This window comes from Eleutherodactylus coqui, chromosome 3 (assembly GCF_035609145.1).
Source record: "Eleutherodactylus coqui strain aEleCoq1 chromosome 3, aEleCoq1.hap1, whole genome shotgun sequence".
Lineage (NCBI taxonomy): Eukaryota > Metazoa > Chordata > Amphibia > Anura > Eleutherodactylidae > Eleutherodactylus > Eleutherodactylus coqui.
Window position 1 is genome coordinate 275,222,409 of NC_089839.1, and position 25,573 is coordinate 275,247,981.

The following is a 25,573-nucleotide window of genomic DNA, read 5'->3' on the forward strand; positions in this document are numbered from 1 at the left end:
TTGACATGTGCGGAATTCAAGCCCCATAAGGATAATATTGTGATGCAGAAATGTCTGCGCGGACTAATATCATCTCGTGTGAAAGCTCCCTTATGGAGAAGACTCTGTTTTGGCTTATATCCTTAGTCATGTTGCAAGTCCTATTAAAATGTTGGGCATTGAAATATAGGGTAGGTAGTTTCCAATTAGTGATTCCATGGAGACATTTTTCCTTCTTGTATTTGCTGGCACGTTCCTTGGTTGCACTATTTTCTGGTCAAGGGTGTGGACATTTGAGCATAGTCCCACGCAGGCTGTATTACAGGTGAGATCAGGGACTGTATATATACTTCATGGGGCTGATTTATGAGGTGTGATGCACTTAGCAGTAGTGTAGAGCAAGTGTCAGGTGTGTCTGTGACTAACTACTTAACACTGACAGAGAGACGCAAGCATCAACCAACCTGGTCTCTCATACATGGAATATTGTGGACAGTTTGGGGCACTGATACTCAAGAAGGACATATCAGAGCTTTAGCAGGTACAAAAATGGGCAACTAAAGTAATAAATGGAATGGGCGGACTACAATACCCAGAGAGGTTATCAAAATTGGGTTATTTAGTTTAGAAAAAAAGACGTCTGAGGGGCGATAAAATAACTATGTACGATATATAAATATATTAGGGAACAATATCTCTCCCATCATCTGTTTATACCCAGGACTGTGACAGTAACAAGGGGGCGCCCTCTACGTCTAGAGGAAAGAAAGTTTTGTACACCAACATAGAAGGGGGTTCTTTACTGTAAGAGCAGTGAGACTGTGAAACTCTCTACCTAAGGATGTGGTGATGGCAAATTCGATAAAAAAAAAGTTTAAGAAGGGCTTTTCAATATTACATGTTATGGTCACAGAAGGATCGGTGATCCAGGGATTATTCTGATTACCAAATTGGAGTAGGGAAGGAATTTGTTAACCTTACATGAGAAAAATTGGCTTCTACCTCATTGGCTTTTTTTTTTGCCTTCCTCTGGATCAATATTGAGGGATAATAGGCTGAACTGAATGGACATATGTCTTAATTCAGCTTTACAGACTATGTTATTATGTTACCTTTTCACGGGATAAGTCATTAATAGTTAATTGCCAGGGATCCACCGCTAAGGATCCTCAGCAATGAGCTGTTAGCCCAGCCTTCTCTCAGTGTAGCGGGGTGGATGTGCGTCTTGGGGAATCAATGGGATCTGAAGTGACTATTACACTTACACAGCCATCGCCAGTGTCGGCTTCATGGCCGGGGTGCAACTGTATCCCCTATAGTTTCTCCAGTGATACATCGTACTACATGTAAACCGTTTGCACATCATTTTTAAGGCTCGGAAACCCCTTAAGATGCTTAAAAAACCCTGAAAACATATCACATACATTATGCTTCTAAGGGTCAGTGTGCAATGTACCTGCTCTCATAATATAGCCGAATTGGTTTGACATGGCTGCTCCTTTGTGAACCCGTGCTGCTATGACTTTACCTTTCATCTAAGCCATCTCGATGACTACATGGCAATTCTAGTCATTCAGTGAGAGCCATTCATTTGTCATGGTTTGTCACTACCATTATTCTAACCCTCTGCTTCGTCACTGTCATTATCCCAAACCTCTGAACTACCAATCCTGCCAATGTAAGTGCATTCATGCAGCAAATCCCGCCTCAGCATGGACCTCGCTTCATCTGCCCAACTTCTCCCAATGGAGGCGCTGCAAACTTCGTACCCTTTCAGACACGGTCATCTAAGCCTTGCAATCCGTGTTATTATCTTCTGGAGGATAAGAAGCATTTGTTCTCTTCTACATTACCTTCACATGAAAGCGTTTGTGCTGTTTTGATGTTTTATATGACCTTTAGGCTCCATTCACACGGGGCAGTTCGATTGTAATAAAAGCCGCAGCAAAAAGTGCTTATGCAAAAATGCGTGCGTTTTTTGCCACATTTTACTACAAACTTAGAAAAAAACACTCATGGTTTCACCAATGCACTTTTTTTTAACAGTTTTTATTGCAACCGAACCGCGGCGTGTAAATGGAGCCTTAGGGCGGCTTCACGCAAGCGTTGGTGTACAAATGCTCACCGCAGCACAACCTGCTCTATCTTTCTGCATTTTGCACAGCAAAGGTCACCATAGAAGACTATGGAAGGTGTACAAATACGCTAGGCGATGCGTGAAACACTGCGCAAAACCTTGAAATAAAGAACACATCTGGACCTCATTAGGCTAAACAGCCTTTTAGTCCATGGAAGATGTGTGTCGCACCTTTGAACTGACCCAGCGTGCACAAAAAGTAAAGTACTATGTGCAGACATGCACGCAAATCAAACTCAACAACCTCGTTCATGCGCAAATACGTTGTGCTGGGGCGAGCGTTTTTGCGCATATGGTCATACGAAGCCGTCCTAAGGCCAGCTTCACATGGGTGTAATTGTGCACACAAAATTTGCACACGCAATACGCTGAGAATGGAACCCATTGATTTAAGGCAATTAAGCTTCCTGTACACGGGATAATTGCCACGGGCGTAAGCACTCGACAGCCATTCCGACGACTATTGCTCTTGTAATGTCACACAGGAGCAATAGTAATTCACAGAATGGGGGTGGAGCGCAATGGAGATTTCTTCCGGTCATCCGCCTCCACTCACTGCAAACAGGCAGTCGTTCATAGATAAATGACTGCCTGTTTACACGGGGCGATAGTCTCTTGGTTTTTAGGTGAGCTAAAAACCAAGCTACTTAGACAAGTGAGCAATTTCTCTCTCAGTACCCTATTAGCGGCCATGTGTTCATGGGATGACTACTTCTTTGAATTTGTGTTTTCCAGCGATTATTTGGGTAATAATCACTCCGTGTAAAGGTACCTTTATTCCTCTTTCCCTTGTTGAGTACACATGCATGTATCCGAGCGCACATGTGTATTGTTTGAAAATGAGTTTCTTACTTCTGGTAGAGAGCAAAAAGTTGGTAAAAACAATCTCTTGCTGCTGCAATGCCACGTATGACCCATAGGTGGTGTTGCTGTTCCAAACCAAAAGTGGAAACCCATACGGACCTGCAGAGTTGTAGAAATGATTTTCGCCTAATACAATGTAATCAACTTGTGGTTTTAGAATTTTCAGATGTATGTATTTTTATATAAATCTATACATTGAATGTGTAAAGTAACAAAGGAGTTGTTTAGGGTGCGAACATTTGTCAACAAAGTTAGAAAACAGAAAAATGGAGAAAAAAATTTTATTCAATATTCTTACCCCTAGAATGTTTCTCATCCCCGTTGCTGTAATACCTCCAGTGGTGTATTGACTTAGATATGTTGCATCTATAGTAACATAAGATCACGTGACGGCAGCAACTTTGAGCTGTCACTGGATATTATATGACTGGAGGACATATCCCTACGGTCCACAGTGATTGGATGATCATGTGCTATAACTGTCACTAGGCATAGATAGTTAAAAATGTTCATAATTGTTCAAATCCCTAACCAAGCATGCAGACAGGTCAACAGACATGGTCCCATCTCATGCATGTAGCAATGCCATGTGCATGAACCCTGAGCTACAGAGCAACCCATGGATCACTCGTCAGCTTCATCACTACTGGAATCAATGGGATTTATGAAAGTTGTCGCGTCAGACACAGAAACAGGTGTGACCGTCTGTGATGTCACGCCTTGTGGAGAACCTCTTCATGGGACTGAGTTTTGCACAGTCTAAACTAGAAAAATAATAATAAGGAAAAGTAATAATAAGGAGGAGAGAGAAAGAAGAGAAAGAAAGAAAGAAAGAAGGAGAGAAAGAAAGAAGGGGAGAAAGAAAGAAGGAGAGAAAGAAAGGAGAGAAAGAAGAAGAGAAAGAAAGGAGAGAAAGAAAGAAAGGAGAGAAAGAAGGAAAGAAGGAGAGAAAGAAAGGAGAGAAAGAAAGAGAGAGAAAGAAAGAAAAAGAAAGAAAGAGAAAAAGAAAGAAAGAAAGAAAAAGAGAAAGAAAGAAAGAAGGAGAGAAAGAAAGAAAGAAAGAAAGAAAAGGAAAGGAAAGAAAGAGAAAGAAAGAAAGAAAGAAAGAAAGAAAGAAAGAAAGAAAGAAAGAAAGAAAGAAAGAAAAAGAAAATGAGAGAGAACAGAATGAATGAGAGAAAAAGAGAGAGAACAGAATGAATGAGAGAGAGAACAGAATGAATGAGAGATAAAGAGAGAGAACAGAATGAATGAGAGATAAAGAAAGAGAAAGAATGTGTAAGAGAGAGAATAGGAAGAATAAGAGAAAGAAAGAGAGGTAGAAAGAAAGAATCTGCAGTACATAACTACAAGACACGGAGAGGTACGCAGGGTCGCCGGCATGGGCATATTCAGTGCGGGATTCCCCATGTGGAATCCGTGCGCGCCTGTGGACATGAGGCCCTTTAGGGGCGGACTCGCATAGCCGTATGCGCAAAAACACTTGCAGTAGCGTGACGTTTTAATGTCATGAATAGGCCTATTTTGCTCACTTTTTACTGTACTGTACTAATGAGGACCTTTTACATCTGTGCAGCACACACCCATGCCATGATTAAAAAGGCTGCGCAGCCTAATTAGTTCTCGGTTTGTTGGCTTTCCTGCAAAATTGCGCATCCTATCACACAATTACAGGGGTATTGCTTGTGCACCTCTCATGGACTCCTATGGGACTTTTTGTGCACAAATGCACACAAAGATAGAGCATGTTGTGTTTTTTTTTTTTTTTTGAGGGAACCCATTGAAATCAACGAGTTCTATTATCTGCATATTACGCATCCAAATTTTGTGCGCGCAAATTTGTCCGTATGAGTCTGTCCTAAAAGGCTATTTATTCTAATGAGGTTTTGCGCAGTGTTTCACGCATTCCCCTTGTGTATTTGTGTACCTCCCATAGACTTCTATGAGGCCTTTGCTACCCACGGAATTCAGTGGTTTAGTTTTCACTATCAGGATTCTCGCCCGTTAATTGTGCGGCCGAGTAAAGATAAGGCTTCCCCCATCTACCCTGCACGTAGTATTAACTATAGGGCAAGACCGAGCTTACTGCTATTTTTTTCAAATTCCTACGCTATGGCGCTATGGTGGAATGGCCAGTGAGGAAGAAAAAAAAACGTGTTCATGCGCAACTATGCTCCATACCAGCGAGCATAGTTGCGCATACGGCCGTATGACACGGCCCTATAGGGATAATCGGAGCAATTACTACATGACCCATCCTTAGGGTACCTGGACATCTGGATTGGTGGTCATGCGGAATCCGACCCGCTCTTATTGTTCACATTCGCACGATCTAACGATTTTTTTGAGCAATAATCGTTCCGTGTAAAAGGACCCCCACTAATTAGCAAGTGACCCCCCTCTCCTGTGTACAGAGAGTACGTACTTTCCAGGGACACCCCCTACTCAACGGTAAGGACTGTCTGCCAAAAAGCAGGACACTAAGGCCGGCTTCACGCGACCGTATACGTATTTGCGCCATGTTTTCGCACATCAGGTGTTGTGTAATTGCAACAGCGTTTCTTACTGTACTTTTTGCACACTCAAGTCAGGCGCAATTGCGCACGCAATAAAACACGCACCGATGTTCGCGGCCATTGAAATGGCCAATTAGTTTAATGAGTTCAAGATGTGCAGGAAAACAGGGATCACTGCGTATTTTTTTGTGCGACTGAATCGCGCAGCCAATTACGCGCATGGGAACAAACCCATTGAAATCAAGGGGTTCTATTTTCTGCGTATGACGAGCGCAAATTTTTTGCGTGCGAATGCATGCACAAATACATCTGTGTGAATCCAGCTTCACACGAACGTATGTGTATTTGCGTGCGCCTGAGCGCTGTGTTTTGGCAGAATGAACGGTTTCTTTAAGCGCGCATCGGCGTATTTCACTACGCTTTTCCCCCTGCAAGGCGTGTTTATTTGATGGCAGTTTATTTGTTCTTTTTCTAGCAGAATTACGCTTTGTCACGCATCTCTGACCGCATTTGCGCACCTCCATTGACTTCTATGGGGACCTGTGGTGCGCAAATACTCATTATCATAGAGTATGTCTTTTTTTTTTGCGCAACAAATATGGCGATGTGAACGAACCCAGTGAAATCAACAGGTTCTATTCCCTGCGTATCGCACGCGCAAATACACCCGTGTGAAGCTGCCCTATGGGGGTCTCACACATGATCTAAATCGCGGCGCTGTGCCACGCTTCTACTTTTGCATTCAGAGGCAGCGCTCCTGCTTTAGCGTGCATCATCATTGATGAAGTGCGCTAAACGCACAAAACACAACGGACTGCGTTCGAAAATCTGGAAACAATGGGAGCCTCTGCCGGTTGCATGAGAGGGTCCCAAAATGTGAAGAAATTCCTGCGAGGAGCAAAAAAAAACATTTATTTTTTAATTAATTTTTACAAAATTGGAAAAACTCGTTAGAACAAACTCCCTGTTGTCCGGGCAACAAGTGGAACGTTCCATTGATGGGCGGGGGGGACGCTTTTGCTTACAGGTAACCCCATAAAGTTCGTGTCCCGGTGTCCGAATCCTGCCGGAAATTGCCGAAGTAGAATCCCCGCTCCCGGGATCCCGTTGTAGCTCATTTACATTCATTCCCAGGCTGCACCGCGTTGGCAGAGCCCCCACCCCGTGTCCTCGTCCGGCCCCTCTATCCTGCCCCATAGAGAGGAGCTCAGTGCACACTGTCCCCCCCACCCAGAGCCGAGCCCCGGGAGCCGGACCCACCCACCGCTGTGCCTCCAGCCCCGGGACCCTGACCCACCCACCGCTGTGCCTCCAGCCCCGGGACCCTGACCCACCCACCGCTGCCCTCTCCCGTCCCGGGACGTCTCCTCCTCTCCCCGACTCGCAAGGAGAAACTTTCCTGGGAAGTTGCTGCCGCTCTGCCGCCTATGAGCGCCGCTTGTCCGCATCCCTCCCGGCTGACTGCGACCCTTCCCGGCTCCCAGCCCGTGTCCTGAGTGTAGAGAGCAGCCCGGAGGATGCGGCCTCCCGTCTTCCTCGCCCCGCTGCTCCTGCTGGCCGCAGCCCGGGCCGCCATGGACGAGTGTGCGGAGGGCGGCCGGCCGCAGCGCTGCATGCCCGAGTTTGTCAATGCGGCTTTTAACGTGACGATCGTGGCGACCAACACGTGCGGCTCCCCGCCGGAGGAGTACTGCGTGCAGACCGGCGTCACCGGGGTCACCAAGTCCTGCCACCTGTGCGACAGCGGGCAGCTCCACCTGCAGCACGGCGCCGAGTACCTGACCGACTACAACAACCAGGCGGACACCACCTGGTGGCAGAGCCAGACCATGCTGGCGGGCATCCAGTACCCGCACGCCATCAACCTGACGCTGCATCTGGGTGAGTCAGCTGTGCCATGCCCACCACACATTCTGTGCCCGGTGGGAGCAGTGGTGCCCACACAACACTAATGCCCACTAGGTGCCATGCCCACCACACATTCTGTGCCCGGTGGGAGCAGTGGTGCCCACACAACACTAATGCCCAGTGGGTGCCATGCCCACCACACACTCTGTGCCTGGTGGGAGCACTGGTGCCCACACAACACTAATGCCCACTGGGTGCCATGCCCACCACACACTCTGTGCCGGGAGGAAGCACTGGTGTCCACACAACACTAATGCCCACCACACAATCTGTGCCCAGAGGGAGCAGTGGTGCCCACACAACACTAATGCCCATTGGCAGTGCCAACTGTGTGCTATGCCCACCACACACTCTGTGCCTGGTGGGAGCACTGGTGCCCACACAACACTAATGCCCACTGGGTGCCATGCCCACCACACACTCTGTGCCGGGAGGAAGCACTGGTGTCCACACAACACTAATGCCCACCACACAATCTGTGCCCAGAGGGAGCAGTGGTGCCCACACAACACTAATGCCCATTGGCAGTGCCAACTGTGTGCTATGCCCACCACACACTGCCCAGAGGGACCAGTAGTGCCCACACAACACTAATGCCCATTGGTAGTGTCACTGGGTGCCATGACTACCACACACTCTGTGCCCGGATAGAGTAGTGGTGCCCACACAACTCTATATCCCATTGGTAGTGCCTGCTTCTAACTTCTTCACTGTGCATGTGTTGGTTACGGGTAGCGCTACCCACATGGCGCTGGGCAAATTGCAGGTTCCGGTGCATGAAGAAATTGCAGCTGTCAATTTTGGTGTTGGTCATCTCGTACCCGCAGGGCTGCCAGTCTGTTTGTTTTTTTCCTCTCGCGGACAGCGGGCAAAATATTCTTCCTACTAACTGTCAAGGAATTTACAGAATGCCACCGGGTTCACACGAGCGGATGCGTGCTTATGTAGCTGCGCCTCGTTCTTGCAGAATGGACATGCGCAACGCCCGTTCCGCAAAAATGCCCAGTCAGCAAGAGGAAGTGCCAAGCGTAGACATTTATGCTATTTTTTTTTTTTTTTTTAACCACGTGTAAAAATCAGATGATAAACCAATGAAAATGATGCGGGAAAAGTTGCGTAAATGCAGGAAAATCGCAAATGCATGAACAACACCCATGTGCGTAAAGCCTAAAGGCGGAATCCTACTTCATGCGCAAATACGTTCGCTGTAGCGTAAAATATTTGCACGTGAAGGAGGTTGGACGAGGTACATTTGCGCGTGTCTGTGCGCAGTAGTGTACATTCTGCCCACGCACGGCCGGTTCACACCCCCTCCGTGGATTAAATTGGCCTAAAGAGGTCCAGAGGTGTTCTTTTTTTTTCCCCCGTAATTTTGCGCAGTTTTTCACGCTTGCGTATTTGCGCATTTTCCATAGACCTATATGGGGGCATTTGCTGCTCCTGCAGATCGCCCTCTAGAGGACTGATCTGCTGACTGCAGTGGGTTCTATTCTCTCCGTCTTGCGCATGTTTATTTTATGCGTGAGAAAACCTGCGGAAATCCGGTCGCGTGAGGACGCCATAAGGCGGAATTCACATGGGCAATATTCACGCACAGAGCTCGCATGTGAAAAGAACCCGTTAATTTGCATACGTGAACGAGCTGCGAGATCGTACAATCACAGCGTGACCTTTTCCTGGCGACTCTGCTGCGAGAATCGCCCGTTATTTCATACGGAACCGTGAAAAAATAATCGTATTGCATCTGCGTGCCAGGCGGTTTGGGGTTTTCCTGGTCTGGGTTTTTTTGTTGTTGTTTTTTTTTTTTCCCCTCCATTGCAATTACTAGAATAACGTGACTAATTTTTTTTCTCCACGTGCGTGAAAAACACAAGTACAGCGATGGGAATCGCGCATTTTAAACTTGGAAACGCATCGCAGAAGCGTAAAAGAACCCTGCAGGTGCGATGTACGTCCGATATTGTCAGCCCAGTATCGCACTCGCTTGTGTGAATACAGCCTGAGGGTTATTGACATAGGCGCCCCCCTCATTCTATGCGAGTTCTGTCCGCTTCCGAGATGGCTGAATTTGCGCGGGTAAAGAATCCGTTCGTATGAGTTACGTTATTTCACACAATCGTTTTTTTTTTTCCTCTGGAGCTGACAGTCTGAGTTCGAAAAATCGTTCCGTGTTCTATTTTTGCGCATTTCTTCAAGGATTATCCGTTATTTTCTATGGCCGCGACAAAGAGAAGAAGAAAAAAAAAAAAAGACTGCACTCGTGCAAATGTTTTTTCTTGTTTTTTTTGAAAAATTTGAAAATAGTTTAAAAAAAAATCGATCGTGTTTTTTTTCTTTTCTTAACTAATATCCCACTCTCTGAACACTGCTGGGTACACGGTGCCAGCTTGATGCCCCCGCCCGTCCTGCCACCGACCCGGAGTGTCATGTTCCCTCTGGTTGATAATTGCTGTCAGGTTGTGAGCGGATCTTTCCATCTCCCGGGGCTGCGGAATACACAATCTCTGTTGTGGACACCACAATACACAGTGTGTGCCCTCTGCCCGCCCTCGCTGCCCCGTGGCGTGTCACCAGCCCCCTGCTCCTGCTACATGTCATGCCTCGGTCTTGTTACATGTTCTGCATCTGTAGCGTGTTCTGTTGCTTCCAGCGTGTTTGTGCTGCCATGTAATTGGCATTCTCTGCCTCCAGCAACCCGCAGTCTTGACTTCACGTTGGCAGCATAGCGTTGGCAGCTGATAACCTGTCTGCGAACCGTTGGTTGTACCCGCCTGCCGCCTTACCTGTTGCTCCCTGTGTGTAACTCTAGTCTGTTGCTTCCTACTTTTCTCCGCCGCCACATCTCATGATATGGGGGGGGGGGGGGGGGTTTTGACTGGACAACCGTCTTCTGAATCGCCGCTTTGGCGTACGGATCGCTGCTGTTTATGCGCCTTTTCACAGCGATTATTGTTTCGCAATCTCTGACCGAGTTGTTGGGACTGTTTACACGGGTTCATAGACTAGTGATGGGGGTGACGTTGTTTGGTGGTCAGGAAGTGGAAGAACAGAATGGAAAAAAAACACCAAAAAAACGGAAGTCATCAGCGTTTGGTGGGAGGTTCGCACTGAACATGTGTCCACCCCCCCCCCCCCCCCTGTAAAGTTATTGGCTAGTTGATGAAAGGCGACGATAATTATTAATCAACCAGTGACTATTTTTAGGTGAGCTGAAACAAGGCGAGTAGTAAACGAATTCTCACTTATTAACTAGTTGGTGTCCATGTTTACGCGGAACGGCTGTCGCTTACATTGGCGTTACCCAGTGACCGGCTGCAGTTGTCCTGTATAGGGGCCCATTCACACAGGTGTATTTGTTTACATTTTTTTACGGATTGGTTACGGTCTTATAGAAGTAAATTGGTGTATTCGGATATGCGTTTTTCATGTGTGCGTTTTCCGTGCGTAAAATCTCGGCGCGTCCTGCGTTGGTCCGTATCGCTGAGCAAAATCGACCATAAAAGTCTATGGGAGTGTAAAAAAGCTTAAAAAAACAAAAAAAAGCGCAGTGAAAAGTGTCTTTGCCTTGTGTTTTTTTTAAATGTGAATACCGCCACTCACACCAGTGTAAATAGACCCTAAAAACGCACATACGCGCTTACGGCGAAGATCTCCAACGTGTGAGGCTGTATGGACGTGTTTCGAGAGTGCGCTGCGTGTGAATGTAGTCGTTGGCTGTAGGTTTTCCGTGTACATTTGTGCACATAGTCATCTGCTGCAAACTATCGGGCGCGCAGACGAGATCCGCACGCCTCGCAGCTACGCTTTGCAGATTTGTTTTTGTGCGCAGAAATTGACCTCTGATGCATATTTTTAAATTCGCAGTGTTTGTTTTTTGTCGTGGATCTCCCCCATTTCCGCGTAGAGGGGTGAAATCTGGATGTTGCTCGAGCAGGTTTTGCTGTGGTAACATTCGGCGGAGTCTTCTGCGGACCCCCCTGATTCATCGGAGCTCTTCCTGCGCTGCGATCATGCTGAGCGGACTTGCTGTGACTTCACAGACCGGTGCGCGGTTTGATGCGCGTTGCGCCCGAGCTCCTTGGGTGCGTCATGCACACAGCTGATATTTTGGCGCTGCGTGCACATTTCGGTTTGGAATTGCTGCAGATTTTGATCTTTACGAGTCCGCAGCTGTTCTGAGACAAATCCACATCCTAATAAGACGTGCGGATTTCACCGTGGCATAAGGATACATTGTGTGGATCCACTCCGAGGTCAGCTTCATACGTGGCGTATTCGCTGCACGCACGCCGCCATGGAAAGCCTGCAGCAATTGCGCTGGAAAACCGCAATGGCCAAATCTGTTACCTAAACATCGCAGTGCTGATTTGGCCATGGTGGTTATAACGGATCTGCTGTGGATTTAACCTTTGTATTACAGGGATTGAGTTCCATGGTATAGGGCCGGCGTGGCACGGGGGTCTGCAGCAGGTCCAACGCATCTGTTGGAACGCGGCCTTATATTTCTCTATAGGATCCGGTCGTACTTCTTGCAGAAAGGAAAAACAAATGGGCGGCAAGCGCTCCTGTGCGAACCCGTCCGTAACGGATGACCTCTGTGTAATTACACCTTTTAGCTTTTCTCACCAAAGAAGCGATTGCATGCCTGCTGCAGAGAATGGCCCCCGAGGCCGCGGGTAGGAGAACGCGCCGTCTGCTGGGCCTCCGGTGCTGCACTTCCCCACCGACCATTAAGGCCTCATTCACACGGGCGACATGGCATCACCGAAGAAAATTGTGTGCTCCGTACGATATCTCGCGGTGATACCGCAACTTTGTACCTTATGGGCTTTTTCTACTTAAACCAACTCCGTGCGCCTGCTGAACTTTAGGGACCTTTAACATGGAATTAGGAAGCATCGGAAAGCCGGGGTAAAAGCCGCAGGCTACCTGCTATAGTTGATCGGTGGGGTCCACTGCTCAGGACCCCGACGATCAGCCGGAGTGGCCGGCGCTTGTGACTGCAGGCACGGCTCCCATTGATTCCACAAGTTGAAGTACAATAAGACGCGCTGCGGTTATTTTTCAATTATGTAAATGGAGACGTTGGCGACGTTCATAAATCCTGTGGATGGGCGCACATGGCGCTATGCGTAAAACACTGCGTGAGTCACTGTGGGGCTGCCGGTGCCCCAGCCTATCGCTGCGTATGGCAGGACAGCGTATCCAATGCACGCAGTCCACCAGTTTTTGTTTATATTCCCCGCGCCATTGCTTCGCTACGGTGCTATGCGGGCCACCCATGCACAATGTAATTGCGTATCGGCAGTGTTGATTACACACCCATAGAGGACAAGGGCTCTCGTGTGTAATGCGCTGCAAAATAGAACATTCTGCGTTCTTTTTTTTACGTTCGTGTATTACACAATTCTTATATGAAAAGGTGAGCAGAACTGCGTTAGAGAATATACGTGATCGCCTGCTAATTACAGTGTGTCACACGCAGTAATCTTAGCCAGTTTATGGTGCACAAAAATTAGCGACTTTTTTACACGTCAAGTTTTGCACCAAAACTTTTTTTTGCGTTGCCCTTGCTGCTTTTGGGTGTGAAAATAAAGTGGGTGGGCCTTATCGGGAGGGGTGGAGGGGGGGGGGGGGTGCGGTTGCCCTGGGCCTACAGATGTATTTCCCCCATTGACTTTTATTAGGTCCGAGTTGTATCTGAGATGTGTAAATAGGCCGTTAGTGTAAAGTCCTTCTCACCCTGGAACACTCGAGGTGAGTCTCTTGGACTCATGTTTTTGAGACTTTGCAGCGCTTTCTGTAATCTCCCCTTCACTATTCCTCCTCATGTTCTTTGATGTATAACCTGATTTTGCACTTTCTTCCTACATTACGTATGTCCTAGATAAATGCCCATAACATGGGTATGATGGGCTCGCTAGATATTTAGTTCTACCAGTCTTCCTGCTTGGCTGTGGACGGCAGATAATCTATAACGGTGGTTTGGGGTAGATCCCACCACAATTGTGAGAGCTGTATTGGGCAGCAGTCGCCAGTAGTCGGGCAACGGGCATGTGGGTTCAGAATTTCCCCCTTGTTGCCACTGTTTCGGCATGTCCAAAAGGAAACCGTGCGCAGAAACAACTTGTTTGCAGTGACGAGTCGAGGTTTGATTGGACTGCAGGTCACTTGAAAAGCAATTAAAGCGTCCGTATTCCGAGGAGCAAGACATACGATTCGCCAATTTTCCATGCCACAATGAGTAGGGGAAGATTTGGAGACCTAATAAACTTTTTAAGATTTAATGACAAGCCGTCAAGAAGTTTTCGAAGGGCTACAGACAAACTACTGGGTAGGCTACTCTTCCCCACTGGAACTTGCCCTGCTTGGGTAAAGAAGGCAATACGAGGGGAGCAAATATTGCAATCAAGGTAGTAAACTAGCAGCGGGGTACTTCGGCACCCATCGGAATATTGCCTATATTAAATCAATGGAACTCGCTAACCGCTTGTAGAAGAACGGGCTGACCCTGGTCGGCACAGTATGTGAACACAAGACGGTCATACCAAAGGAATTTCTTCCCAGCAAACAGGGCAGTAAAAAGTTCCGTTCTCGATTTACGAGAGACCGCTCCTTAATGTCCTATGTACACAAAGTAGGAAAGAGTGTTGTGCTTCTCTCCACGGTGCGCCGCACCTCTGAGGGTATTGCGGATGGTGATGTCGATACTCTTGATCAGCTGGCACATCCGCAGAGAGAAGACAAGTACGCAGGGGTTGATGCCGGGGCACAGGGTCTGGTTCCGCTGCGAGAGTCCGACCCAGCTGTGTGCGTTCGGCCAAAGAATAGGTCTATATGGTGAATTTTTAGAGGTCAGTGGGGGATGTGGTGTGAGTGCCAGGCTACTGTGGGATGCAGGTCACAAAAAAATCCACCAAAATTAAAATTTTTTTTTTTTGTGCAACCTGCTGTCATGGCAACCTGTGACTCATGCTGCAATCCCATTGACCTCAACGTTCATGGAGGTCGCAGGGCTAAAATGTGCTGTAGGTTCCTCTACATATAAATCTGCTCTACCTGACTTCTAGTATGAGCAAAGGTAATATTTACTTGTCAGGTGTGCCTGGCTTTGTCTGTAGCACTTAGTACATGTACTTGCTTTTCAGGTGCACCTCATACATCCTTCGGAGGTGCATACCAGCATTTGTGTGATGCCCGAAGGATTTGGGGATCAGCAGCTACTTCCTGTTTTCTACCCATATCTCTTGGTGGATTGAACTTGTAACCAGAGATTGGCCAATATTTGTCATGAGAAGCCACACTGTGGGTTCTTTCTAAGAAGTTCTACTAAGATCTAGCGTTATCCCTTATTCACAGGCTAGAGGATGCCTTTGATTGGTGGGCATCTGACAGCTAGAACCCGCGAAGGTGTTATGGATGTGGGAACTGATGGGATCCCCTTTCTCTGGATCGGTGGAGGTCCCAGCAGTTAGTTATAAAGTTATTGTGGATAGATGCTCACTATAGATCTTGGTACAACCCCTTTAAGTAAAAGTAAACTTTTAAAAAACTTTTGACATATCACAGTGACATGTCAGAAGTTTTGATCAGTAGGGGTCCGGGTGTTGCGATCGCCACTGATGGCTAAAATGAATGTGCAGAAGCGCTGTGCCTGTTCAGCTGTCATCGCGATTAGGGTACGAGCGCCGTAGACTTTCTGTGGAGCCCATTCACCGCACTAAGCAGTGATGGGAACAGCGCTCAGATGAATCCTTCTGCCTGTTCTTTTTAGCGGTTGGTGGGGGTTTGGCCCCCAGACTCCTAATGATCAAAACTGTTGTTGTGTTACTATGACATGTCTGGAGCTTTAAAGGTTTCTCATCGACACAGGCTGATTATCGGGTACTAATGTTTGCCCCGATCACTCCATGAAGAAGCAACCATCGTTTGTAAGCTGATCGGATCTTTCATGTAAGTATTAAAATGCAGTCGCTCATCGGCCGTATGTTGCCAATCTTCGTGAATGGAGCGTCATGGTCGTTTCTGCAACAAATCTGCCAGATAGTAATTCAGCCTAGTACGATACGTCATTAAACACCTTGACAGATTCTCGTAAACGAGCGCCCTGTGGGCGGCTTCATTCGGCTGATCGATGTCTTGGCAGCTCTAAGCAAAAGTTTAGATAACTTTTTGACTTCTTTTTTTTAATGATTTGCTAATCTGGGATCTCCTCATACATAAAGAGAACACTGGCTGAGCTTTGCTGGCTTGGCTTGGGGGAAGTGAACATAAAGCGGAGTAATTGGTGCGATCTCCTGCTAGGTAGGAGCTCGTTCCTTGTAGATGTAGTTAGTAACAGATTGCGGGGATTAGAAGCAGATTTCCTTGTAGTCTCCGTGTTCGCAGGCAGATACTTCATATGTCTCACATTTTGTTTATATTGGTTCATTCTGCATCTATTACCAAGGAAATAAATCTTCATCTTCTTGTTGCTTTGAAGCTCTTGAGTTCGGCTGTGATGATGGTCGGCTCCGTGTGTTGCTGGGGAGTTTATGTACGGAGCTGTCAGGTGGCGCCGCGGTCAGCGGGTGTGCGCACGTTCTGCTTCTGGGAATCTTGGTGCTGGTCAGTGTTGCCGCACCACAGATGTGGCATAAGTCTGTTGGCGTATATCCTGGGATGATCTATCGTCTGTGTATATAGGTCTGAATATAGCGGTATTGTCTGCATAATAGGTGGGAGTGCTGGGAAAAACGGAAGGGTTGAGTAGTCGGACCCCTCAACGATCATAAGGTGATGGCATATCCTAGTGAAAGGCCGTCACTATCTGTAGTATGAAAACCACCTTTTTTAAAGGGGTTTTCGTACTTTTCTAACATTGGCAGTGGGCACATGGCACATGAAGTATGCAGTAAAGTAAATAACCATACATACTGGCCTCTAGCTGTGAGACGCTCCGGTCCCCTTTTTACTTTGCTGGGAATGGTATCATTTTTTTTACCTACGTGACTACTGCAGCCAATGGGAGGCCGGCAGGGGCGACAGCAGTGACTTCCCGTAAACTTGCCTTTTGGGTTTCCTTCATTAGATGCCTACTTGACTGGTTTACGGGACATTAACAAACTGCCTGGCCAGGTGCCATGACCTGTCAGATGCTGTGGTGGCGGTCTGGCGCCACAGTGAGTATATTTTATTTAGTTTTGGGCAAACCCAAAGCGATATAAAAGAAATAACTTGGAAAACCTGTTTAAGGACTCCTTCACACTGGCAAGGGTGATATCGGGCCATGAATCATGACCTGATATCGCCCTCACAATCCATATAAAACCCCTGGATGTGAGGCGTTTTCATGTGAAAACTGCCTCGCATCACTGCGGGGTATCCCTCCAGCTGAGGCTGAAAGGGATTCCCCAGTTGAGGCTGAAGGGATTTCCCTGTCACAGCCGTGACAGAGCAATGCAGAGTTCTCCCATTGGTTTCATAATTATGCATTTTCACTCACTCTTGCTTCAAGTGTGTCCCTACCTTCAAATACCTCCAATGTTTTTGCTTTAGATTAACGGGGCGAGCTACCGGGCAAACGATGCCGACACTCGTCCTAGTGATGTGCTGTTACAGAGGTGAGTAACCTTAAAGGGGTTGTCCCGCGCCGAAAGGTTTTCTTTTTTTTTTTCAATAGCCCCCCCGTTCGGCGCGAGACAAACCCGATGCAGGGGTTTAAAAAAAACAAACCGCATAGTGCTTACCCGAATCCCCGCGCTCCGGTGACTTCTTACTTACCTTGCGAAGATGGCCGCCGGGATCTTCACCCACGATGCACCGCGGGGGTCTTCTCCCATGGTGCACCGTGGGCTCTGTGCGTTCCATTGCCGATTCCAGCCTCCTGATTGGCTGGAATCGGCACACGTGACAGGGCGGAGCTACGAGGAGCAGCTCTCCAGCACGAGCGGCCCCATTCAGAAGGGAGAAGACCGGACTGCGCAAGCGTGTCTAATCGGGAGATTAGACGCTGAAATTAGACAGCACCATGGCGACGGGGACGCCAGCAACGGAACAGGTAAGTGAATAACTTCTGTATGGCTCATAATTAATGCACAATGTACATTACAAAGTGCATTAATATGGCCATACAGAAGTGTATACCCCAACTTGCTTTCGCGGGACAACCCCTTTAAGGAGACTGTTTTGAGTTGGGTAACACAAATACTTTGCTACCATGGGAGTAAAAGTTTTAAAAGTATGCTGGGGATTTCCTTTTATCTTTGGGCATCAGGTAATAAATACAACAACCTGATTTAATTTTTTTTTTTTATGAGCAAGGGTGCTGTGCATTAGTCGGCCTCAAACACCACGCTCTTATGAATTGATGTGGTGTGGCTCTGTAATAAAACGCACGTGTTGTAACGTCTATGGGGTATCCTGGAGGAAACAATGAAGGCACGTTCCCTTGTTCGTCATATTTCCATAGAATGGTAGAGTTGGAAGGACCCCCAGGGTCATCGGGTCCCACTCCCTGCTTAGTGCAGGACTCGCTAAATCATCCCAGACAGATATTTGTCCAGCCTTTGTTTGAAGACTTCCATTGAAGGACAACCTACCGCCTCCTGTGGTAACCTGTTCCACTCATTGATCACCCTGTCAGATTTTGAAAGTTTTTTTTCACTGCAAGTATTGATTCAGAGAACTTAACTCTATGGTGTCTTCTGCAAACTCTTAGCATAACTCAAGTGTTTTTTTTAGCTCTCAGTATTCGGTTGAGGCACGAATATCTGACTTGTCTGGCTTGGAGAAGTTCTTATGTAAAGTGCATGACTGTGTGAAGTTGCTTGAACTTCTTGGAAGCGCCACTTCTGTCCTATCCTCTTCTATCTTTGTACGCTTATAACCAATGTGAAATGAGGACTCTGAGAACGTAAGACCAATATTCACTATTTAGTCTACCTTGTTGACTTGGCAGACACCACGTCTGGAAATACCTCGCCCACATTGCCAATTCCGTGATGACATACCTGCGTGTTAAGCCTTCAAAGGAAATAAGCCCAATGTATTTTCAGTTTGTGGTCACAGCAGATTTTGGACTTTATTCAATGTTTTGTCAATCTCGGCAGGGAATCTCCGATTATGTGTTTAGTTTTCTTGGTATGAATGGAGAGCGCCTGCTTAGTCATAGACTTCAGTGGAACAGTAAGGCCGGGGTCACATCTGCGTTGGAAGATCCGGTCGGAGGTTCCGTCGCAGATCAGGCTCAAGATTCCGGAAGCAAAAGTGCTGCATGCGGGGCTTTTTCTTCGAAATAAAAGCCGGGCAGCTGAGCCGGAAGCGAAGGGACTCCATTGTAGTCGCTGGGGTCGATTTGCCGCTATTTGGCTCCATCATAAGACAGAGCCATTTAGTTAGGGGATTCCCCTTTCCTGCTCCTCGAACAAAGCAGGAAACCGGAACCCCCAATGCAGATGTGAAGGCACCGATGGGTCATTTTGCATGGCATGATTTGAGCCAAATGCCCCATGCAGATTGACAATCTTGGTGCCCGTTTACGGTGGCATCACACGGGACAACTATAGTCCGACTAGTCACTCAATGCAGCGAACGTAAGTGATCGTTCCTTTAAGGGCCAAGTCCTAACTTGTTCACTAGTCACATATACCTAAATTACACAGTTTTTTTTACTTTTGTGGGACAGAAAGGCCCCCTGCACACGGGCGGGATTTCCCGCAGAATTTCCGCCTGTGCCCACCTGCATAGGCTTGCATTACAAAACGCCATCCTATGCACACAGCCGCGATTAGGGCAGGCTCATACGAGCGTAATTTAATTGCGGATTACGTGGTGATTGGAGTCCATGAAAGTACGTTGGTTTTCTTTGATCTCTTCGCACTTGTGTTTATACACTGCGTACGATACGCACATAAAAAAGAAACCGGCATGTTCTATTTTACAACGTATTACACGCAATAGAGCCCTATTCTCTATGGGCACGTAATAAGCGCGGTACATACGCAGTTACATTGTGAATGTGCTGCATTTATATGCAACGTCTCTAAGCGACAGCGGGGAAAAAAGCAACAAGTCAGATTGCACGTGACGGCCGTGCGCAGTGCAAAATCGCTCCCATACGCAGCAACAGGCCTGCTTACACAGCGGCGGAACGCTAAGTTATATACGCGGCGTTTTTACAACACTCTCGTCCGGATGCGGCCTTCAACCGTAGACTCTTGAACGCTGGTTACAATGTGATATGAGCCGCTGCCAACCTGCCGGCACTTCTCAAGCAGGACCTTAGATGTAAATGGAGTAGAAGAAAAAGTTTCTGTAGTTCTATCTGCTGAAACTTTGTAACAAGTGATAAAGTGCATTAAACTGGGTTCTATGAGCCGGACCTCGCAATGTTGGATGTCCCAATCACTCAAGTATTTGCTGTTGACGTTGAGCATTTTACCCCGAATTACATTTTCCGCATATTTTCATCCCTCTAAAATCCGGATCTTGCATCCTGAATCCGGAGTTTTCCCATAGATCTGGAGCCGTAGGAATGATGAAATGACATAATCCACCGCCCACTCCTGCTGGAATCTTGGGAAAATAAAGAGAATTGTGTTTGAGAAAACAAGGCGGCATTATGAAGTCAGCGGCGGGAGAGGAATGTGTTTTATAGGAGGCTGTTCTCCGCTGACACATGGTGGAATGTCATGTTACATCGGCAGGACCTACAGAAAAGGACAATCGCCACTGTATATCATGCCGATGTACAGTAGGGAGCGGCTGGCCCTTACAGACTAATACCTAGATGGGTATTAATGGATTTACCAGTGATGGCCATCGGAGGTCTGTCCTCTGTCTGTAGACCCTTCATTTTTAGGCCTCGTGTACATAGCGAAGCCTGTCTAACCGCAGAGTCCTTATGGCTTCGTATGGTTGTGCGCTGCTGTATGGCATCTCTGTAGAAGTAATACTCGAAGGACGAGGGCCTCCATAGTGTATGTCTGAATTTGGAGGCATAAGGATATATAGCAGATGCCCATAGATATTTATGGGTGCTAGATTAGTTTGGCCATTGGCATCAGACGTACAATGGGCTGAACCTGCTGATTTCGGCAGATTCGGTCTCCTCTAATATGCATGGGGAACCTCCTGACTTTCCTCCACAGGCAGATAAAAATTGACACCTGGATTTCATCTGCCCCAAACTTTTGTTCTCTGGGAGATAAGCCGCTGCCAGAAGTGCCTGGCAGCGGCTTTCTCCCTTCTCTAAATTATTCAAATCGCCAAGCCGAGAGCATATGTATGTCCATAGCATGCAATGTAAAATGATTCTTCCGCACACATGAACAGAAGTCACTTGTGATTTCCGCTCACAAAGGAAGAATCGCACCATTTTGGGGCGAGACTCGCACAGATGGCTTCCATTGCGGTCAATAGGAGCTGTTCGGCCCGCAGCGATTTCAAAATGCCAATTTTGAAATCGCTGGCAAGGCATTCTCTGCACTGCCCATGTGCGTCAGCGTGCTGGCCTGGCACTTGCGCAGCAGAAAGAAGACAATCCGGACAGGTACGCAGGGGTCACCGGCCGGCACAGGGTCTGGTTCTGCTGCAGGATCCGACCTGACCGCGTGCACGCGGCTTTAATGTTTTTACTGCAAAATGTTGCAGTTTTGCTGCGGCTTTGCAGAAGGGCGCTGCGGTCTCCTGGTTCAGTGTAGCAAAAGAAAAACCACAAACCATGTCACAACATGCGAACACACCCTGAGGGCTCGTTCACGTGAGCGTGAGTTCGGCACGTGAATGCGGTCAATGAAAGTAAACAGACTCTCATTGATCCGTTCTCAATGACATGTGAACGCTGAGTGTAGGTACGTGCGAGGAAAAAGATCGCAGTGTGTTCTATTTCTCGGCGTGAGCCTTGTATGGGCAGCGCAAGCAACGCAATATTTTGCATATGGGCGGCGATTCATATGCAACACTACTATGAAGCAGAGCGAGTAATTAAAAAAAAAAAGTCACACTGCGCATGTCCATGTGCTTGAGATCCGTGGTCATGCGCAGTGCACTCGCTGCCAAACTTGTTGTCTGCCAACTTGCACAGACCGGTTAAAATGCTGCAGGACGCCCACAGCGGTTTACGGAAACGGTAGTGTGAACGAGATCTTGGGGTGCGTTCACTCTTAGCTTATTTTGCTGTGGATCCGTGCTAAAATCTGCATTTTGCGCTGTGGATTTTGCTTCAGATCCATAGCTGATTTTACCCTTTCCATTAAAGGGGGTGAAGTCTGCTGCAGACTGGCACCAATGGGCGCTGTGTGAACGCACCTTTAGGCCCCATTCACAGGTCCCTACTGTATTTTGCTCAGTATGTTGCTTCAGTGTTTTGGACCCACTGGTTCTGGTTCCAAACACAGAAGTGGTGCAAATCTTTCCATTAAACATCTGCAGGTACAGCGAACCGAACAAACAAAAGATGGATCTGTGGAGACGGGCTGAACGAGCGAACGCTGACATTATTCGCTCGTGGGAGCGATGAATTTTTAAGTGTAAAAGCACCTTTACTGCTAGTCTTCACTTCCATCAAAGGTTTGCAGTGAAGACTAAGACCACTGGCAATGACCCTGCCAGGGGTAATGTGGGCAGACTGGTGGCGGGCTCCAGGAATAGATCTCTATATAAAGGCTACTGATGCCCTATGTAATGGGGGTCACAGATGACGCTACTTGTGTAGACTGGATACTATATTTCTTCCCTTGCCGCGGTCCTGGAGGAGCGCGCTGTGATTTACATCCGTACATGCTCGGCCGTCAGTGTATTGTAATGAGGAAGCTATTAGCAAGTGACCTTCTAAAAGGACAATCGCCCCTTGTAAATGACGGGGGATGACCCCTCGGCTGCTTCCGTCTGGCCGCGACTGCTCCTTTTTAAAACTAGAAATAAGACTATTCCACCCATGAGTATGAGCTGCTCTGTGGGTATACAGCGGAGAGTGTTAGTATAATGGCGCACGGACAGTGACCTGTAGTTCCATACAGTCACATTTATGGCTAGATTACGGATATTACTAGGACATAAGAAAAGACTCGCAGAGCCTAATAACTGGTTACTTATCAGGAAGTTTGTCTTGGCTTTGTAGTTCATCTCGGTGATACGATCTTGCTATTAATGTTTCTTTTCCATTGACACTCTTTGCATGATCGACATTAGCGCACATGTGAAACACGAGGCTCGCGGGCTGAATCTGGCCCGCCACCTCCTTTTATGTGGCCCGACGGCCATGCTTTAAACCCTAAGGATTATCCAGGCAGCACCTGCAGTCAGTGTTGGGATACATCGGGGTCGGAGCAGAAGCAATTCTCCAACCCCTGTGTAGTGGCCAGCGCAGTGCTTCCTCTTCGACCCCTGGTGTATTCCGGCAGGTGCTGCCTGGAAGATTACCCTTTAAGGGAATTCTACCCACCCCGCCCGCAGCACCCGTTTGGCGGCGCAGTACAAAGTCTGTGATTGTGGACCTCTGTGCCGAGAATGGTGTCAGACTCGGTAGTATTAGCTGTTGCCAACCGCCGGACCAGAGCTGCCGGCAGAGTGAGTGTAAAGCCTGTAGGGATGCTGCCCGGCCAGAGGCCAATAGATTGGTTGCTGTTGGCCTCTGTCTGGACCGCATCCCTGGGACTACGGTGGGGGGCGCAGTTTTGGCCACCCTAGGTTTTTATGTGCGCAAACACGCTGTGAATAATGCAGACCACCCATTCACTTCAATGGCCTATTGCGGTGCGTAACACGGATGCCATGTTTTTCGTTAAACCCCATTCACCTTTTGTTGAAGCAAGTTTTAGCATAGCCCTTGCCAAATGCATTGAATCCGTAGGCCAAAAAAATTGCTTTGTCATCGCTTCAAATAATATTGAATGATGGAACACGGATACCTTGGTCGCAGTCTATGGCATCAAGTCATCGACTGCTACGTCTTCCTGTAGATGGCAAATGACGTCGTCCATATGTGCCAAACAAAGTCATGGAGAGCCGATGTAATGTCAAATAAATTCCCAGCAAGAACAGGTCTTGCTTTAACCAAATTTAGGAAAATATGGGTGTACGATTTCTCTCCTCCACATGCTACGTCTTCGGTTGGAACCACATCGGTTCATGATCTTCACCTCCGAAGAAGCAATCTTAAGTTTCGTTTGGTCTTCATCTGTTTTTTCTTCCAGCCTGATAACCGCTCATCAATACTCTTTTTTTCCCTAATTTTTTTGCCAGCGCCGCCCGCTCCCTCCGGGCTGCATGTTTGTCACCGGTTGAGCGAGTGTTTTACAAACTCGTCTGTGGTTTCTGTTGTGGATCAATCTTGGGAATCGAGGCATGCTTCCTGCCTGGCGCAGGGGGACGGAGGGCTGAGGTCAGGGGAAGGGAATATGTTTTTGTGTCTGTTGGGACTAGAGAGAAGGGGAGGTTTGGGAATGCTCATGGATATTCTGGTGGTGTCCACCTCGCCTATGGCGGGGGATGGGTAGGGATTTTCCAGACCACAGGCTAAACTGCCTTTTTTGTAGCATTCCAGCTTCAGTAAGCTCTTTTTTCAGTTGAGTTGAAATGCAGGCCCATTCCAGGACCGGGGCGATGGAGGAAACAAAGAGCGCTGTTGATCGCAGTTGGTCAGAAATGTTCGGGACAGTCGTTGCGTGTGTCCTTGTCTTCTCCACTGAGATACATTTTCCAATTTCCGAGTGCTAGAAAAGAAGGGGGGGGGGGGGGGGCGGCAGAGGACAAAGTTCCCAGGAGAGTCAAACTTAACATCTGTATTTTTCCAACTTTTTCTACTTTCGGCTTCAACTTTTTTTTTTTTTTTCTATTTCTTTTGCCTGAGGGCTTTTGAGCGCTGCTCCCACGACCTGATGTGAAGATTGACTTAACCCAGACAGTGCTGGCGCCTATGCATCCATGCCACTTTATTTTGATATAAGGAGCGAGCCTGAATTCATTGCTTTTGGCATGCACCGCACGGATAAGCCACCCTTTGTTTATGGCATACACTTCTTGTATAATAGTAGCAAGGTTTGCTCTGTGGGATATGTTTGTCGCCATACAAAGGGAATGGTCATCTGAATGCCGGGGACAGAGATGTTTGTATCTTGACATATTAGTGTCTAAATGTGATTGGGAATTAATTCGTATACAAGGGTTTTGTTTAGTAGTGTTGCGAGGCACAGTTTTCAGACAATGTCGTTGAGTGCCCTTAGGGGGGGAGGGAATGGAAAATGAATGTCTCCCTGCAAATAAGAAAGTATGCAAGTCCTGCTTCATCCGCCATGGATTCTTCTCCGTAGACCCACCTCTGCTCTGAGGCAATCGTACTACAGGAATTCCAAATATCCCGTTGGTCACGTCACAGATCTGGCAACTTCTTACTGAGGTGTGAGCCGGCGTTGGGCATAGGGACTTCAGGCCTGAGGATTGTCAGGAGCTCTCGGAGGGGAAAAAGTTTGACTCGAGATTACTTTAAGAGGAGTCTGGACCTTGTGTAAACACTTGGGTAATCCATATTGTAACTGTTGGCTAGTAGAATTGGCTTCGTGTCCTCAGGAAGTGATCTCTTTCAATTTTTGGCTTGGGTCGCCTCAGTTCCTCCCCAGGGGTGAAGATTTTTCTATTATCGGTCTTCATTCCTCTCCGTAGATATCTTGCAGCGCTCGGTTTTCCTGCTATCGTATTTCCACCCACGGTTTAAATAACATTCGAGGCAGAGAATTATCTTTTTGGACAGGAAGAATAACAGTTGGACTCTTTGCCGGATTGTAGAAGAAAGTGATATGGGAAGTTTTGGATGTTTTCTAAAAGTAACAAAGTTTGTTTTTGAAAGGGGCGCAATAAAACGGACCGCCAAGTTGTTAGACAAGAGATAGTAGGTAATTGTTAAACCTTTTTTTTTTTTTTTTTTCTTTTGTCCCTTGGCACAATTTTTTGTAACTCAGATCTGCTTAATACCTTGTTGGGGTTGTACTTGCTGATTGGTGGGGTCTCGCCATTGAGAGAGCGGTGTGTCTTGTTTCCCCTATTCTCCTCCCTGTGGGCTTACTGCACCCCCTGCAGTGAGGAGAATGAATAGAACGACATTCACGCAAGCGCACTGCCGCTGCATTCATTTTCCATGGGATTGCAGTTATAGTGGAGTCCTAAGCGCTTGGGTATTTCAGTCGGCCCCATT

At 47.4% G+C, this 25,573-nt stretch overlaps 1 protein-coding gene across 1 annotated transcript in view; it reads left to right on the plus strand.

Annotated features, from left to right (window-relative positions):
* The first annotated feature begins 6,733 nt into the window (after positions 1 to 6,733).
* LAMC1 (laminin subunit gamma 1) overlaps positions 6,734 to 25,573 on the plus strand; it is a 108,108-nt gene continuing 89,268 nt past the window's right edge. Inside the window, exon 1 of the mRNA XM_066597448.1 lies at positions 6,734 to 7,377. Within this exon, the coding sequence (XP_066453545.1) occupies positions 7,014 to 7,377 (364 nt within the window). The 5' untranslated portion in view covers positions 6,734 to 7,013. The remainder of the gene's footprint in view (positions 7,378 to 25,573) is intronic.